This window comes from Petromyzon marinus, unplaced genomic scaffold (genome assembly GCF_048934315.1).
Source record: "Petromyzon marinus isolate PM22_M1 ecotype Great Lakes invasive population unplaced genomic scaffold, UKy_Petmar_22M1.pri1.0 PM_Scaffold_17, whole genome shotgun sequence".
NCBI lineage: Eukaryota > Metazoa > Chordata > Hyperoartia > Petromyzontiformes > Petromyzontidae > Petromyzon > Petromyzon marinus.
In genome coordinates, this window is record NW_027423135.1 from 325,009 (window position 1) to 342,457 (window position 17,449).

General features: G+C 56.9%; 1 protein-coding gene across 2 annotated transcripts in view; it reads left to right on the forward strand.

The window, feature by feature from the left end:
• Nucleotides 1-17,449, forward strand: part of POLA1 (DNA polymerase alpha 1, catalytic subunit) — a 110,998-nt gene that overhangs the window by 61,236 nt on the left and 32,313 nt on the right. For both annotated transcript variants that reach the window (XM_076063645.1, XM_032978612.2), the window contains 6 exons: nt 1,281-1,362; nt 3,243-3,355; nt 5,136-5,279; nt 6,076-6,198; nt 12,600-12,632; nt 16,584-16,676. In XM_076063645.1, the coding sequence (XP_075919760.1) occupies nt 1,281-1,362; nt 3,243-3,355; nt 5,136-5,279; nt 6,076-6,198; nt 12,600-12,632; nt 16,584-16,676 (588 nt within the window). The remainder of the gene's footprint in view (nt 1-1,280; nt 1,363-3,242; nt 3,356-5,135; nt 5,280-6,075; nt 6,199-12,599; nt 12,633-16,583; nt 16,677-17,449) is intronic.

Consider the following 17,449-nt stretch of genomic DNA (forward strand, 5'->3'; position numbering starts at 1 on the left):
GAGACCCACAGACTCGCTCACAAACACAGAGACCCACAGACTCGCTCACAAACACAGAGACCCACAGACTCCACAAACACAGAGACCCACAGACTCCACAAACACAGAGACCCACAGACTCCACAAACACAGAGACCCACAGACTCGCACAAACACAGAGACCCACAGACTCCACAAACACAGAGACCCACAGACTCGCTCACAAACACAGAGACCCACAGACTCGCTCACAAACACAGAGACCCACAGACTCGCTCACAAACACAGAGACCCACAGACTCCACAAACACAGAGACCCACAGACTCGCTCACAAACAGAGAGACCCACAGACTCCACAAACAGAGAGACCCACAGACTACACAAACAGAGAGACCCACAGACTCGCTCACAAACACAGAGACGCTCGCCGGAGTGAGAGCGAGTTGCCGGTCTCAGCCACGGTTCCCATAACGGCCTCACCCCTTCACTCGCCGCTCGTGGGGTTCGCCACGGGCCTCCGTGTGACGCTCACTCCCCTCCACACCCTGACGGGCCTCCGTGTGACGCTCGCTCCCTTCCACACCCTGACGGGCCTCAGTGTGACGCTCGCTCCCCTCCACACCCTGACGGGCCTCCGTGTGACGCTCGCTCCCCTCCACCACGCCCTGACGGGCCTCCGTGTGACGCTCGCTCCCCTCCACACCCTGACGGGCCTCCGTGTGACGCTCACTCCCCTCCACCACGCCCTGACGGGCCTCCGTGTGACGCTCGCTCCCCTCCACACCCTGACGGGCCTCCGTGTGACGCTCGCTCCCCTCCACTCCCTGACGGGCCTCCGTGTGACGCTCACTCCCCTCCACACCCTGACGGGCCTCCGTGTGACGCTCGCTCCCCTCCACCACACCCTGACGGGCCTCCGTGTGACGCTCGCTCCCCTCCACACCCTGACGGGCCTCCGTGTGACGCTCGCTCCCCTCCACCACACCCTGACGGGCCTCCGTGTGACGCTCGCTCCCCTCCACCACACCCTGACGGGCCTCCGTGTGACGCTCACTCCCCTCCACACCCTGACGGGCCTCCGTGTGACGCTCGCTCCCCTCCACCACGCCCTGACGGGCCTCCGTGTGACGCTCACTCCCCTCCACACCCTGACGGGCCTCCGTGTGATGCTCACTCCCCTCCACACCCTGACGGGCCTCCGTGTGACGCTCGCTCCCTTCCACACCCTGACGGGCCTCCGTGTGACGCTCACTCCCCTCCACCACACCCTGACGGGCCTCCGTGTGACGCTCACCCCCAGGAGGAGGATGAAGACGGCGAGCGGGGAAGGGGAAAGCGCAAGGCGGCCTACGCTGGAGGTCTCGTCCTGGAGCCCAAAGTCGGTATGCCGTCATCGCCGCCGTCATCGCCGTCGTCAGGCAGGGCCTATCCGCTGCTGGATGAATTCGTGGGGCGTAGCGGAGCACGTGGAGTGAGAGGGGGAGGGGAGAGGTTTGGGGCGGGGGGAGAGCGTGGTGGGTAGTGGAGCGGGATGAGAGGGGAGAGGTAGGAGAGTGCGTGGAGGGGAGTGAGGTGAGAGTGGAGGGGAGTGAGATGAGATGAGAGGGGAGTGGAGTGAGATGAGAGGTTAGGGGTAGGAGAATGCGTGGAGTGGAGTGAGATGAGGGGAGTGGAGTGAGATGAGAGGGGAGTGAGATGAGAGGGGAGAGGTAGGAGAGTGCGTGGAGGGGAGTGGAGTGAGATGAGAGGTTAGGGGTAGGAGAATGCGTGGAGTGGAGTGAGATGAGGGGAGTGGAGTGAGATGAGAGGGGAGTGAGATGAGAGGGGAGAGGTAGGAGAGTGCGTGGAGGGGAGTGGAGTGAGATGAGAGGTTAGGGGTAGGAGAATGAGTGGAGTGAGATGAGAGGGGAGTGGAGTGAGATGAGAGGGAGTGGTAGGAGAGAGTGTGGAGTGGAGTGAGATGAGAGGGGAGTGGAGTGAGATGAGAGGGGAGTGGAGTGAGATGAGGGGAGTGGAGTGAGATGAGAGGGGAGTGAGATGAGAGGGGAGTGGAGTGAGATGAGAGTGGAGTGGAGTGAGATGAGAGGGGAGTGAGATGAGAGTGGAGTGGAGTGAGATGAGGGGAGTGGAGTGAGATGAGAGGGAGTGGTAGGAGAGAGTGTGGAGTGGAGTGAGATGAGAGTGGAGTGGAGTGAGATGAGAGGGGAGGGGAGTGAGATGAGAGGGAGAGGTAGAGAGAGTGGAGTGGGGGAGTGGGATGAGAGGGGAGTGGAGTGAGATGAGAGTGGAGGGGAGTGGAGTGAAATGAGAGGGAGACGTAGGAGAGAGCGTGGAGTGAGATGAGAGTGGAGGGGAGTGGAGTGAGATGAGAGGGGTTCGGGCAAAGTAAGGAACAGGGGGGTGGGGGGGTAGGTGGGTGAGGCCGTCGAGGAGGCAGTTGCCGTAGCGGTGTGAGGATGCTCACTGCCCGCTGTGTCACCACGTGCGGTCCATGTGTCTGTGCGTGTGTCTGTGTGTGTGTCTGTGTGTGTGTTTCTGTGTGTGTGTTTCTGTGTGTGTGTCTGTGTGTGTCTGTGCGTGTGTCTGTGCGTGTGTCCGTGCGTGTGTGTCTGTGCGTGTGTGTGTGTGTGTCTGTGTGTGTGTGTCCGTGCGTGTGTCCGTGTGTGTGTGTCTGTTTGTGTGTGTCTGTTTGTGTGTCTGTGTGTCTGTGTGCGTGTGTGCATGTGTCCGTGTGTGTCTGTGTGTGTGTCCGTGTGTGTGTCTGTGTGTGTGTCCGTGTGTGTGTGTGTGTCTGTGTGTGTGTGTCTGTGTGTGTGTCTGTGTGTGTGTCTGTGTGTGTGTCCGTGCGTGTGTCCGTGTGTGTGTGTGTGTGCATGTGTCCGTGCATGTGTCCGTGTGTGTCTGTGTGTGTGTGCGTGGGGAGCGGTGGTGTAGCGACTAGCGCGCGCCGCACTACGAACCCAGCGACCCGGGTTCGATTTCCCGCTCTCGTCTAGCAACAGCGACGATTATCTGAAAGGGTCCTGGGCCCTCCCCTAAGATCGACGCGGCCTCAAATGAGTACCCGGTGCGGTGTGTGGTTAAACATCGCCACTGGGGGAGACAAAGGCGGCCGGGCGCGGTGCTGGTGGCCACCCACCCCCTCGTGTGCCACGGTGCCGGCAGCCTTCACAGGCGCTGCCCGCTAGCAGCACTTGCCCCTACAGTCTTTGTTAAGAGGCTACACGGGGTGGACCTCTGTCTTTGTGTGTGTGCGTGGCAGGATTTTACGACAAATTCATTCTCCTGCTGGATTTCAACAGCCTGTACCCGTCCATCATCCAGGAGTACAACATCTGCTTCACCACCGTGTGTCAGCACACTCCGCCCGGGCAGGTGACGTGCGTGTAAACGTGTCTGGGCCTCGAATGGAGTTACCCGGTGTCGCGGCGGTGTAGTGAACGTCAACCACCTGGGGGAGACAAAGGCGGCCGGGCGTGGTTGCTGGCCACCCACCCCCTCGTGTGCCACAGTGCCGGTAGTGGCTGGCTGGGTGTATGGGTAGCAGCACTTGCCCCGGCAGTCTTGTTAAGAGGCTATGCGGGGGGGGGGGGGGGGGAACTTTGCCTGCGCGTGCGTGCGAGTGAAAGTGCGATTGTGTTGTTAGTTGAGGGGTGATCAACGTGTTTGGGTGGGGAGTCGTGGCTGTGTGTGTGTGTGTCGCTGTGTGTCTGATTGTGGGGAGCGGTGGTGTAGTGGTTAGCGCTACGCTGCGCTACGAACCCGGCGACCCGAGTTCGATTCCCGCTCACGGTCACCGCCATCATCTCAATTGGTGCCGGGCCTCTCCTAGGTCGACTCGACCTCAATTGAGTACCTGGTGCGGTGTGTTAACTTCGCCGCTCGGGGGAGACAAAGGCGGCCGGGCGTGGTTGCCGGCCACCCACCCCCTCGTGTGCCATGGTGCCGGTAGCCTTCATAGGTGCTACTCGATAACAGCACTTGCCCCAACAGTCTGTTAAGGCTCTATGGGGGATCTTTGTGTCTGTGTGTGTGTGTGGATTATAAGATAATTAGATGCAAGGGGTCATTTTGTAATGAAGTTCTTTCACCCTCAATGGTGGTAACGCCTCGTGGCTGGGTGTATGGGTGGCTGGCTGGGTGTATGGGTGGCTGGCTGGGTGTATGGGTGGCTGGTTGGGTGTATGGGTAGCTGGCTGGGTGTATGGGTGGCTGGCTGAGTGTATCAGAGGCTGGCTGGGTGTATGGGTAGCTGGGTGTATGTGTGGCTGGCTGAGTGTATGGGAGGCTGGCTGGGTGTATGGGTGGCTGGCTGGGTGTATGGGTGGCTGGCTGAGTGTATGAGAGGCTGGCTGGGTGTATGTGTGGCTGGCTGGGTGTATGTGTGGCTGGCTGGGTGTATGGGAGGCTGGCTGGGTGTATGTGTGGCTGGCTGGGTGTATGGGTGGCTGGCTGAGTGTATGGGTGGCTGGCTGGGTGTATGGGTGGCTGGGTGTATGGGTGGCTGGCTGGGTGTATGGGTGGCTGGCTGGGTGTATGTGTGGCTGGCTGAGTGTGTCAGAGGCTGGCTGGGTGTATGGGAGGCTGGCTGGGTGTATGTGTGGCTGGCTGAGTGTATCAGAGGCTGGCTGAGTGTATGAGAGGCTGGCTGGGTGTATGGGTGGCTGGCTGGGTGTATGGGTGGCTGGCTGGGTGTATGGGAGGCTGGCTGGGTGTATGGGTGGCTGGGTGTATGGGTGGCTGGCTGGGTGTATGGGTGGCTGGGTGTATGGGTGGCTGGCTGGGTGTATGGGAGGCTGGCTGGGTGTATGGGTAGCTGGCTGGTGTATGGGAGGCTGGCTGAGTGTGTGTGTGGCTGGCTGGGTGTATGTTTGGCTAGCTGGGTGTATGGATGGCTGGCTGGGTGTATGGGTGGCTGGCTGAGTGTATGGGTGGCTGGCTGGGTGTATGGGTGGCTGGCTGGGTGTATGGGTGGCTGGCTGGGTGTATGTGTGGCTGGCTGGGTGTTTGGCTGGCTGGGTGTACGTGTGGCTGGCTGGGTGTATGTGTGGCTGGCTGGGTGTATGGGTGGCTGGCTGAGTGTACTGGAGGCTGACACTTGACCCTGCGTTCTGTAAAGGCTACACGGGGGATGTCTTTGTTTGTACACCAGCAGGGTGCCGACTGGATTCCGGATTTGCCAGAGTCCGGCCTGGAGCTGGGCGTGCTGCCCACGGAGATTCGCAAGCTCGTGGAGCGACGTAAGCAGGTCAAGGGGCTCATGAAGCAAGCTGACCTCAACCCTGACCTCTACATGCAGGTCAGCGTGACCCCAGTCTCACTCCCTGACCTATACATGCAGGTCAGCGTGATCCCAGTCTCACTCCCTGACCTCTACACACAGGTCAGCGTGACCCCAGCCTCACTCCCTGACCTCTACACACAGGTCAGCGTGACCCTAGTCTCACTCCCTGACCTCTACACACAGGTCAGTGTGACCCCAGTCTCACTCCCTGACCTCTACACACAGGTCAGTGTGACCCTAGTTTCACCCTGACCTCTACACACAGGTCAGCGTGACCCCAGTCCCACCATGACCTCTACACACAGGTCAGTGTGACCCCAGTCTCACACCCTGACCTCTACACACAGGTCAGCGTGACCCCAGTCTCACCATGACCTCTACACGTAGGTCAGTGTGACCAGTCTCACTCCCTGACCTCTACACACAGGTCAGTGTGACCCCAGTCCCACCATGACCTCTACACACAGGTCAGTGTGACCACAGCCTCATTCCCTGACTTCTACACACAGGTCAGCGTGACCCCAGTCTCACCATGACCTCTACACGTAGGTCAGCGTGACCACAGCCTCACTCCCTGACCTCTACACACAGGTCAGCGTGACCTCAGCCTCACTCCCTGACCTCTACACGTAGGTCAGCGTGCCCTTAGTCTCACCCCCTGGCCCCACCTCCCCACACAACCTACGCGGGGGGGGGGTGGTGGAGTGAAAAGATCCTCGTGACTCGCCGGGAATTCTCTCGCGACGCGGCTAAAGGATTGTGACTCTGTCGACACCACACACCACACGCCACCACCACCCCCCGCTCGCAGTACGACATCCGGCAGAAGGCACTGAAGCTAACGGCCAACAGCATGTACGGCTGCCTGGGATTCTCGCTGTCCCGCTTCTACGCCAAGCCGCTGGCCGCCCTCGTCACCCTCAAGGGACGCGAGGTGCCCGCAAGCACTCACTCACGTACACACGTACACACTCACTCACGTACACACTCACACACACACGCACGCACTCACGCACTCACACACGCACACACTCACGCACTCACTCACGTACACACGTACGCACACACACACTCACGCACGCATTCACGTACACACGCACTCACTCACGTACACACGTACACACTCACTCACGTACACACGCACTCACGTACACACTCACGCACTCACGCACTCACTCACGCACACACTCACGCATTCACGTACACACTCACGCACTCACGCACTCACTCACGCACACACTCACGCACTCACGCACTCACTCACGCACGCACTCACGTACACACTCACGCACGTACACACTCACGCACGTACACACTCACGTACACACTCACTCACGTACACACTCACTCACGTACACACTCACTCACGTACACACTCACTCACGCACTCACGCACTCACGTACACACTCACTCACGTACACACTCACGCACTCACGTACACACTCACGCACTCACGTACACACTCACGCACACACGTACACACTCACGTACTCACGTACACACTCACGCACTCACGCACACGCACTCACGCACTCACGCACACACTCACGTACACACTCACGTACACACTCACGCACGCACTCACGCACTCACTCACGTACACACTCACGCACTCACACACTCACACACTCACGCACGTACACACACACACACGTACACACTCACTCACGCACTCACGCACACACACACTCACGTACACACTCACTCACGCACTCACTCACGCACTCACGTACACACTCACTCACGCACTCACGCACTCACGTACACACTCACGCACGTACACACTCACTCACGCACTCACGCACTCACGTACACACTCACGCACGCACACACGCACTCACGTACACACTCACTCACGCACTCACGTACACACTCACGCACGCACACACGTACACACACACACACTCACGCACTCACGCACTCACACACTCACGTACACACTCACGTACACACTCACGCACGCACTCACGCACTCACTCACGTACACACTCACGCACTCACGCACTCACACACTCACGCACGTACACACACACACACGTACACACTCACTCACGCACTCACGCACACACACACTCACGTACACACTCACGCACACACTCACGTACACCCTCACGCACGCACACACTCACGCACTCACGCACACACTCACGCACTCACTCACTCACACACTCACGCACACACGCACACACTCACGCACTCACACACGCACACACTCACGTACACACTCACGCACGCACACACGTACACACACACACACTCACGCACTCACGCACTCACACACTCACGTACACACTCACGTACACACTCACGCACGCACTCACGCACTCACTCACGTACACACTCACGCACTCACGCACTCACACACTCACGCACGTACACACACACACACGTACACACTCACTCACGCACTCACGCACACACACACTCACGTACACACTCACGCACACACTCACGTACACCCTCACGCACGCACACACTCACGCACTCACGCACACACTCACGCACTCACTCACTCACACACTCACGCACTCACGCACACACTCACACACTCAAGCACACACTCACGCACACACTCACGCACTCACACACTCACGCACTCACGTACACACTCACGCACACACTCACGTACACCCTCACGCACGCACACACTCACGCACTCACGCACACACTCACGCACACACTCACGCACTCACGCACTCACACACTCACGCACTCACGCACTCACGCACTCACACACTCACGCACTCACTCACGTACACACACTCACGTGCACACGCACACACTCACGCACTCACGCACACACTCACTCACGCACACACTCACGTACACACACACACACTCACACACACACGTACACACACACACACGTACACACACACACACTCACGCACTCACGTACACACTCACGCACACACTCGCGCACTCACGCACACACTCACGCACGCACACACACACGCACTCACGCACACACACACTCACGCACACACGCACTCACGCACTCACACACTCACGCACTCACGCACTCACTCACGTACACACTCACACACTCACGTACACACGCACACACTCACGCACTCACGTACACACTCACGCACTCACACACTCACGCACTCACGTACACACTCACGCACACACTCACGCACACACTCACGCACACACTCACGCACTCACGTACACACTCACGCACACACTCACGCACTCACTCACGCACTCACACACTCACGCACTCACGTACACACTCACTCACACACTCACGCACGCACTCACGCACGCACTCACGTACACACTCACGCACTCACGCACACACTCACGCACACACTCACGCACACACTCACGTACACACGCACACACTCACTCACTCACTCACACACTCACACACTCACGCACGTACACACTCACGCACACACTCACGCACAGACTCACACACTCACGCACTCACGCACACACTCACGCACGCACTCACGCACTCATGCACACACACACTCACACACTCACGCACACACTCACGCACACACACGCACTCACGCACACACACACTCACACACTCACGCACTCACTCACACACTCACGCACACACTCACTCACGCACACACTCACTCACACACTCACGCACTCACGCACACACTCACGCACTCACTCACACACTCACACACGCACTCACGCACTCACTCACACACTCACGCACTCACGCACACACTCACTCACGCACTCACGCACACACTCACGCACTCACTCACACACTCACGTACACACTCACGCACTCACACACTCACGCACGCACGTACACACTCATGCACTCACGTACACACTCACGCACACACTCACTCACGTACACACTCACGCACTCACACACTCACGCACTCACGTACACACTCACGCACACACTCACGTACACACTCACGCACGCACACACTCACGCACTCACGTACACACTCACGCACTCACTCACTCACGCACACACACACTCACGCACACACTCACTCACGCACTCACACACTCACGCACTCACACACTCACGCACTCACGCACACACGCACACACTCACGCACACACTCACGCACACACTCACTCATGCACACACACACTCAGGCACTCACACACTCACGCACACACTCACGCACACACACACGCACTCACGTACACACTCACGCACTCACTCACTCACTCACGCACACACTCACGCACACACTCACTCACGCACTCACGCACTCACACACTCACGCACTCACGCACACACGCACACACTCACGCACACACTCACGCACACACTCACTCATGCACACACACACTCAGGCACTCACACACTCACGCACACACTCACGCACACACACACGCACTCACGCACACACACACTCACGCACTCACACACACACTCACGCACTCACGCACTCACGTACACACGCACTCACGTACACACTCACGCACTCACACACACACTCACGCACTCACGCACACACTCACGCACTCACGCACACACTCACGCACACACTCACACACTCACGTACACACTCACGCACTCACACACTCACGCACTCACGTACACACTCACACACTCACGCACACACACACTCACGCACTCACACACACACTCACGCACTCACGCACTCACGTACACACGCACTCACGTACACACTCACGCACTCACACACTCACGCACACACTCACACACTCACGCACTCACGCACTCACGCACACACTCACGCACTCACGCACACACTCACGCACACACTCACACACTCACGTACACACTCACGCACTCACGCACTCACGCACTCACGTACACACTCACACACTCACGCACACACACACTCACGTACACACTCACACACTCACGCACTCACGCACACTCACGCACACACTCACGCACACACTCACACACTCACGTACGCACTCACGTACACACTCACGCACTCACGTACACACGCACACACTCACGCACACACTCACGCACTCACGTACACACTCACACACTCACGCACGCACTCACGCACACACACACGCACTCACGCACACACACACTCACACACTCACGCACACACACACGCACTCACGCACACACACACTCACACACTCACGCACACACTCACGCACGCACTCACGTACACACTCACGCACACACTCACGCACTCACGCACTCACTCACACACTCACTCACGCACGTACGTGTCTGCCTGCGTGTGTCCTGTGTGTGTCCTGTGTGTGTGTTAGTGTCCTGTGTGTGTCCTGTGTGTGTGTGAGTGTGTGTGTGAGTGTCCTGTGTGTGTCCTGTGTGTGTGTGAGTGTGTGTGTGTGTCCTGTGTGTGTGTGTGTGTCCTGTGTGTGTGAGTGTGTGTGTGTCCTGTGTGTGTGTCCTGTGTGTGTGTGTGTCCTGTGTGTGTGAGTGTGTATGTCCTGTGTGTGTGAGTGTATGTGTCCTGTGTGTGTGTGAGTGTGTGTGTGAGTGTGTGTGTGTCCTGTGTGTGTGTCCTGTGTGTGTGTCCTGTGTGTGTGTCCTGTGTGTGTGAGTGTATGTGTCCTGTGTGAGTGTGTGTGTCCTGTGTGTGTGAGTGTGTGTGTCCTGTGTGTGTGTCCTGTGTGAGTGTGTGTGTCCTGTGTGTGTGAGTGTGTGTGTCCTGTGTGTGTGTCCTGTGTGTGTGAGTGTGTGTGTCCTGTGTGTGTGTCCTGTGTGTGTGAGTGTGTGTGTGTCCTGTGTGTGTGTCCTGTGTGTGTGAGTGTGTGTGTGAGTGTATGTGTCCTGTGTGAGTGTGTGTGTCCTGTGTGTGTGAGTGTGTGTGAGTGTGTGTGTGTCCTGTGTGTGTGTCCTGTGTGTGTGAGTGTGTGTGTGTCCTGTGTGTGTGAGTGTGTGTGAGTGTGTGTGTCCTGTGTGTGTGAGTGTGTGTGTGTCCTGTGTGTGTGTCCTGTGTGTGTGAGTGTGTGTGTGTCCTGTGTGTGTGTCCTGTGTGTGTGAGTGTGTGTGTGAGTGTGTGTGTCCTGTGTGCGTGCGTGTGTGTGTCCTGTGTGTGTGTCCTGTGTGTGTGAGTGTGTGTGAGTGTGTGTGTCCTGTGTGTGTGTGTGTGTCCTGTGTGTGTGTCCTGTGTGTGTGAGTGTGTGTGTGTCCTGTGTGTGTGTCCTGTGTGTGTGAGTGTATGTGTCCTGTGTGAGTGTGTGTGTCCTGTGTGTGTGAGTGTGTGTGAGTGTGTGTGTGAGTGTGTGTGTCCTGTGTGTGTGAGTGTGTGTGTGTACTGTGTGTGTGTCCTGTGTGTGTGAGTATGTGTGTGAGTGTGTGTGTCCTGTGTGCGTGCGTGTGTGTGTCCTGTGTGTGTGTCCTGTGAGTGTGACTCGGTAGGATTGTGAGTGAGTGTGAGTGTGACTCGGTGTGTGTGTGTGTGCGACTCGATAGGGGTGTGTCACACATACACCCCTACCGAGTCACACTCACTCACACACACACTCGCACACACTCGCACACACTCACTCACACACACATACACCCCTACCGAGTCACACTCACTCACACACACTCGCACACACTCGCACACACTCACTCACACACACATACACCCCTACCGAGTCACACTCACTCACACACACTCGCACACACTCGCACACACTCACTCACACACACATACACCCCTACCGAGTCACACTCACACACACACACTCGCACACACTCACTCACACACACATACACCCCTACCGAGTCACACTCACTCACACACACTCGCACACACTCGCACACACTCACTCACACACACATACACCCCTACCGAGTCACACTCACTCGCACACACTCACACACACTCGCACACACTCACTCACACACACATACACCCCTACCGAGTCACACTCACTCGCACACACTCACACACACACTCGCACACACTCGCACACACTCGCACACACTCACTCACACACACATACACCCCTACCGAGTCACACTCACTCGCACACACTCACACACACTCACGCACACACTCGCACACACTCGCACACACTCACACACTCACTCACACACACACTCGCACACACTCGCTCCGCAGGACGGGGGTTGCGGGTGGCGGGAAGAACACGCACAACCTCCACACAGGCTGCGTGGCACCACTGGTGGTACCGCTACGCCGCTACCCTCCGCAGTAGACCGTCAGCGTGCGTGCGTGCGTGCGTGCGTGTGTGTGTGTGTGCGTGTGTGTGTGCGTGTGTGTGTGTGCGTGCGTGTGTGCGTGTATGCGTGTGTGCGTGTGTGCGTGCGTGTGTGGGTGTGCGTGTGCTTGCGTGTGTATGTGCGTGTGTGTGCGTGCGTGCTTCCAGGGACGTGCGTGGCGCTTGATTTTTGCCCCTCTTTGCCCCTTTTCCAGATCCTGCTGCACACGAAGGAGCTGGTGCAGAAGGTGAGCGAGTGGGGGGGCGGCGAAATCGGCCAGTCGTCTTGGTCGGTCAACCCGTGGCACCCGCTGGGTCTGTCCCCGTGACCTCGTGCACCTAGCCTGGCACAGTAGGGGGCACGGCTGGTGGTGCATCTGCCAGTAGTCATCTCAGTCGGTCAACCCCATGGCACCTGCTGGGTCTGTCCCCGTGACCTCGTGCACCTAGCCTGGCACAGTAGGGGGTACAGCTGGTGGTGCATCGGCCAGTCGTCTTGGTCGGTCAACCCGTGGCACCCGCTGGGTCTGATACCCATGACCTCCTGCACCTAGCCTGGCCCAGTAGGGGGCACGGCTGGTGGTGCATCTGCCAGTAGTCATCTCAGTCGGTCAACCCCATGGCACCTGCTGTGTCTGTCCCCGTGACCTCCTGCACCTAGCCTGGCACAGTAGGGTGGGCAGGTGGTGCATCTGCCAGTCGTCTCAGTCGGCCAACCCGTGGCACCTGCTGTGTCTGTCCCCGTGACCTCGTGCACCTAGCCTGGCACAGTAGGGGGCACGGCTGGTGGTGCATCGGCCAGTCGTCTTAGTCGGTCAACCCGTGGCACCCGTTGGGTCTGATACCCGTGACCTCCTGCACCTAGCCTGGCACAGTAGGGGGCACGGCTGGTGGTGCATCTGCCAGTAGTCATCTCAGTCGGTCAACCCCATGGCACCTGCTGTGTCTGTCCCCGTGACCTCGTGCACCTAGCCTGGCACAGTAGGGGGCACAGGCGGTGCATCTGCCAGTAGTCATCTCAGTCGGTCAACCCCATGGCACCTGCTGGGTCTGTCACGTGACCTCCTTGCCAGCGGGCGTTTGACACTTCACGTGGCCTTAAAAGCGCACCCAGCCTGGCACAGGCGCCGTGGTGACGTCACCGCCACTTAGTGGCGAATGGCGGTTGTTGTTGCTGCTGGGTGGTGGCGGTCCGCCTGCGGAGGATAGGTTGACTGCTGGGTGGAGTGTGGTTAGTTAGCCGTGTGTGTGTGGTACTGCTGGACGTCCACCGTGCCATTGGTAGCTGTATAGGTAGGTGTATAGGTAAGTCGGTGTGTGGGTAGCTGTATAGGTAGGTGTGTAGGTAAGTAGGTGTGTGGGTAGCTGTATAGGTAGGTGTGTAGGTAAGTCGGTGTGTGGGTAGCTGTATAGGTAGGTGTGTAGGTAAGTCGGTGTGTGTGTAGCTGTATAGGTAGGTGTATAGGTAAGTCGGTGTGTGTGTAGCTGTATAGGTAGGTGTGTAGGTAAGTCGGTGTGTGGGTAGCTGTATAGGTAGGTGTGTAGGTAAGTCGGTGTGTGGGTAGCTGTATAGGTAGGTGTGTAGGTAAGTAGGTGTGTGGGTAGCTGTATAAGTAGGTGTGTAGGTAAGTCGGTGTGGGTAGCTGTATAGGTAGGCGTGTAGGTAAGTCGGTGTGTGGGTAGCTGTATAGGTAGGCGTGTAGTTAAGTAGGTGTGTGTGTAGCTGTATAGGTAGGTGTGTAGGTAAGTAGGTGTGTGGGTAGCTGTATAAGTAGGTGTGTAGGTAAGTCGGTGTGGGTAGCTGTATAGGTAGGCGTGTAGGTAAGTCGGTGTGTGGGTAGCTGTATAGGTAGGCGTGTAGTTAAGTAGGTGTGTGTGTAGCTGTATAGGTAGGTGTGTAGGTAACTGTATAGGTAGGTGTGTAGTTAAGTAGTTGTGTGTGTAGTTGTGTAGGTAGATGTGTAGTTAAGTAGGTGTGTGTGTAGCTGTATAGGTAGATGTGTGGGTAGCTGTATAGGTAGGTGTGTAGTTAAGCAGGTGTGTGTGTAGTTGTCTAGGTAGGTGTGTAGGTAGCTGTATAGGTAGGTGTGTAGTTAAGTAGGTGTGTGTGTAGTTGTATAGGTAGGTGTGTAGGTAAGTCGGTGTGTGGGTAGCTGTATAGGTAGGTGTGTAGTTAAGTAGGTGTGTGTGTAGCTCTATAGGTAGGTGTGTAGGTAGCTGTATAGGTAGGTGTGTAGTTAAGTAGGTGTGTGTGTAGTTGTATAGGTAGGTGTGTAAGTAGCTGTATAGGTAGGTATGTAGTTAAGTAGGTGTGTGTGTAGTTGTCTAGGTAGGTGTGTAGGTAGCTGTATAGGTAGGTGTGTAGGTAAGTCGGTGTGTGGGTAGCTGTTTAGGTAGGCGTGTAGTTAAGTAGGTGTGTGTGTAGTTGTCTAGGTAGGTGTGTAGGTAGCTGTATAGGTAGGTGTGTAGTTAAGTAGGTGTGTGTGTAGCTGTATAGGTAGGTGTGTAGGTAGCTGTATAGGTAGGTGTGTAGTTAAGTAGGTGTGTGTGTAGCTGTATAGGTAGGTGTGTAGGTAGCTGTATAGGTAGGTGTGGGTAGTCACAGGCACGCACCTTGTGTATGTGGTACTGCTTGACGTCCACCGTACCGTCGGCCACCCTGCGCTCCCGTCTCCTCCAGGTGGCTCTGGATCTTGTCCAAGATGTCTCCGCGCGACTGGTCGGACAGAATCTGTCCGATCACGTAGCTGGGTGGACGCCACCGTGGGACAGAGAGGGGAGGGAGGGGGAGAAGGTGTAATTGCAATTCAACGTGACGTGCTGTGGACGGTGGCTGCATATCCGCCGGTGCAGGGAGCGTTACAGCAGAGGCCTTCCCACCTCCCGCCGATTTTGGCTGTCGCGGTGTTGTTCGCGCCGAAGTTTTATTGGAGGTGGAAAAACCGGGGGACCCGGAGAGAGGAAAGTCCACGCGACCACGGGGGAGAGAGAGAGACGCGCAAACTCCAAATATAGAGCAGGCGTCAGGGCGACGACCTCCTGCGTACCAGGCGAGGTAGTCAACATCTCCTAGCCACCGTGATGATGATGAGAGAGAGACGCGCAAAGTCCAAATATAGAGCAGGCGTCAGGGTTGGGATCGAACCAACGACCTCCTGCACACCGGGCGAGGTAGTCAACATCTCCTAGCCACTGTGATGATGATGAGAGAGAGAGACACGCAAACTCCAAATATACAGCAGGCGTCAGGGTCGGGATCGAACTCACGACATCCTGTATACCAGGCGAGGTAGTCAACATCTAGCCACCGTGATGATGATGAGAGAGACACGCAGACGCCAAATATACAGCTAGCGTCAGGGTCTGGATCGAACTCACGACCTCCTCCATACCAGGCCAGGCCGTTAACATCTCATAGCCACCGTGATGATGATGAGAGAGAGACACGCAGACTCCAAATATACAGCAGGCGTCAGGGTCTGGATCGAACTCACGACATCCTGTATACCAGGCGAGGTAGTTAACATCTAGCCACCGTGATGATGATGAGTGAGACACGCAGACGCCAAATATACAGCTAGCGTCAGGGTCTGGATCGAACTCACGACCTCCTCCATACCAGGCAAGGCCGTTAACATCTCCTAGCCACCGTGATGATGATGAGAGAGAGACACGCAAACTCCAAATATAGAGCAGGCGTCAGGGTCTGGATCGAACTCACGACATCCTGTATACCAGGCGAGGCCGTTAACATCTCCTAGCCACCGTGATGATGATGAGAGAGACACGCAGACTCCAAATATACAGCAGGCATCAGGGTCTAGATCGAACTCACGACCTCCTGTATACCAGGCGAGGTAGTTGACATCTAGCCACCGTGATGATGATGAGAGAGACGCGCAAACTCCAAATATACAGCAGGCATCAGGGTCTAGATCGAACTCACGACCTCCTGTATACCAGGCCAGGCCGTTAACATCTCCTAGCCACCGTGATGATGATGATGATGAGAGAGACACGCAGACTCCAAATATACAGCAGGCATCAGGGTCTAGATCGAACTCACGACCTCCTGCATACCAGGCGAGGCCGTTAACATCTCCTAGCCACCGTGATGCAGGGCAGGACCCCCGGCCGTTCTGTGCCTGGCAAGGGACGGTCCGGCCGTTTGTTTGACCCTTGGGTCGTGTGCGACACAGATGAACCTGGAGGTGATCTATGGGGACACGGACTCCATCATGATCAACACCAACAGCCGGGACCTGGACGAGGTGTACCGGCTGGGGTCCAAGGTGGGCTGACGAGGGCCGCGACCACGTTGAGTGTGTGTGTGTGTGGGGGGGGGAGCGGTAGTGTAGTGGTTAGCGCAGACGTGGGCAAATTAAATTTTACCTTTCTCCTGTAATGCCCCCATTTCCCCATTAGATGGCGTACTTTGACCGGGAGTTACGACATGTTTTTGTATTATTCTTAGCTCTTTCGGTAAAGTCACGTTGAAGGGAAACAATAAAATATATATATTTTGTTATTTTATTGTTTCCCTTCAACGTGACTTTACCGAAAGAGCTAAGAATATGAATTACTGCAGTCACGAAAGCTGAAAATCTAGAAATGTTTTTGTATCGCTCACGTTCGTGCAAATTTTGTTAAATTGCCTCGCACGTAAATGCTTTTTGCTACCTGTCCGAAGGCCAAATCCTTTCACGTAATGATTTTTAACACGTCATTTATATTAAGTTCACGCGAACGCTCCGTCCACCTGCTTCCTGGTCCCCGGCTCCTCTGTCAAACTTTAGAACACATTGTGGCCCGCGAGTTAAAACAAAAATTTGACCACCCCTGGGTTAGCGCTACGCTGCTGCGCTACGAACCCGGCGACCCAGGTTCGACTCCCGCTCACGGCCAACGCCGGTGACGGTAATCTGAACCGGTCCTGCGCCTCCCCTAGGTCGACTCGGCCTCAAATGAGTTACCTGGTGTAGCGGTGGTGGTGTAGTAAACATCGCCACTGGGGGAGACAAAGGCGGCCGGGCGTGGTGCTGGTAGCCACCCACCACCTCGTGTG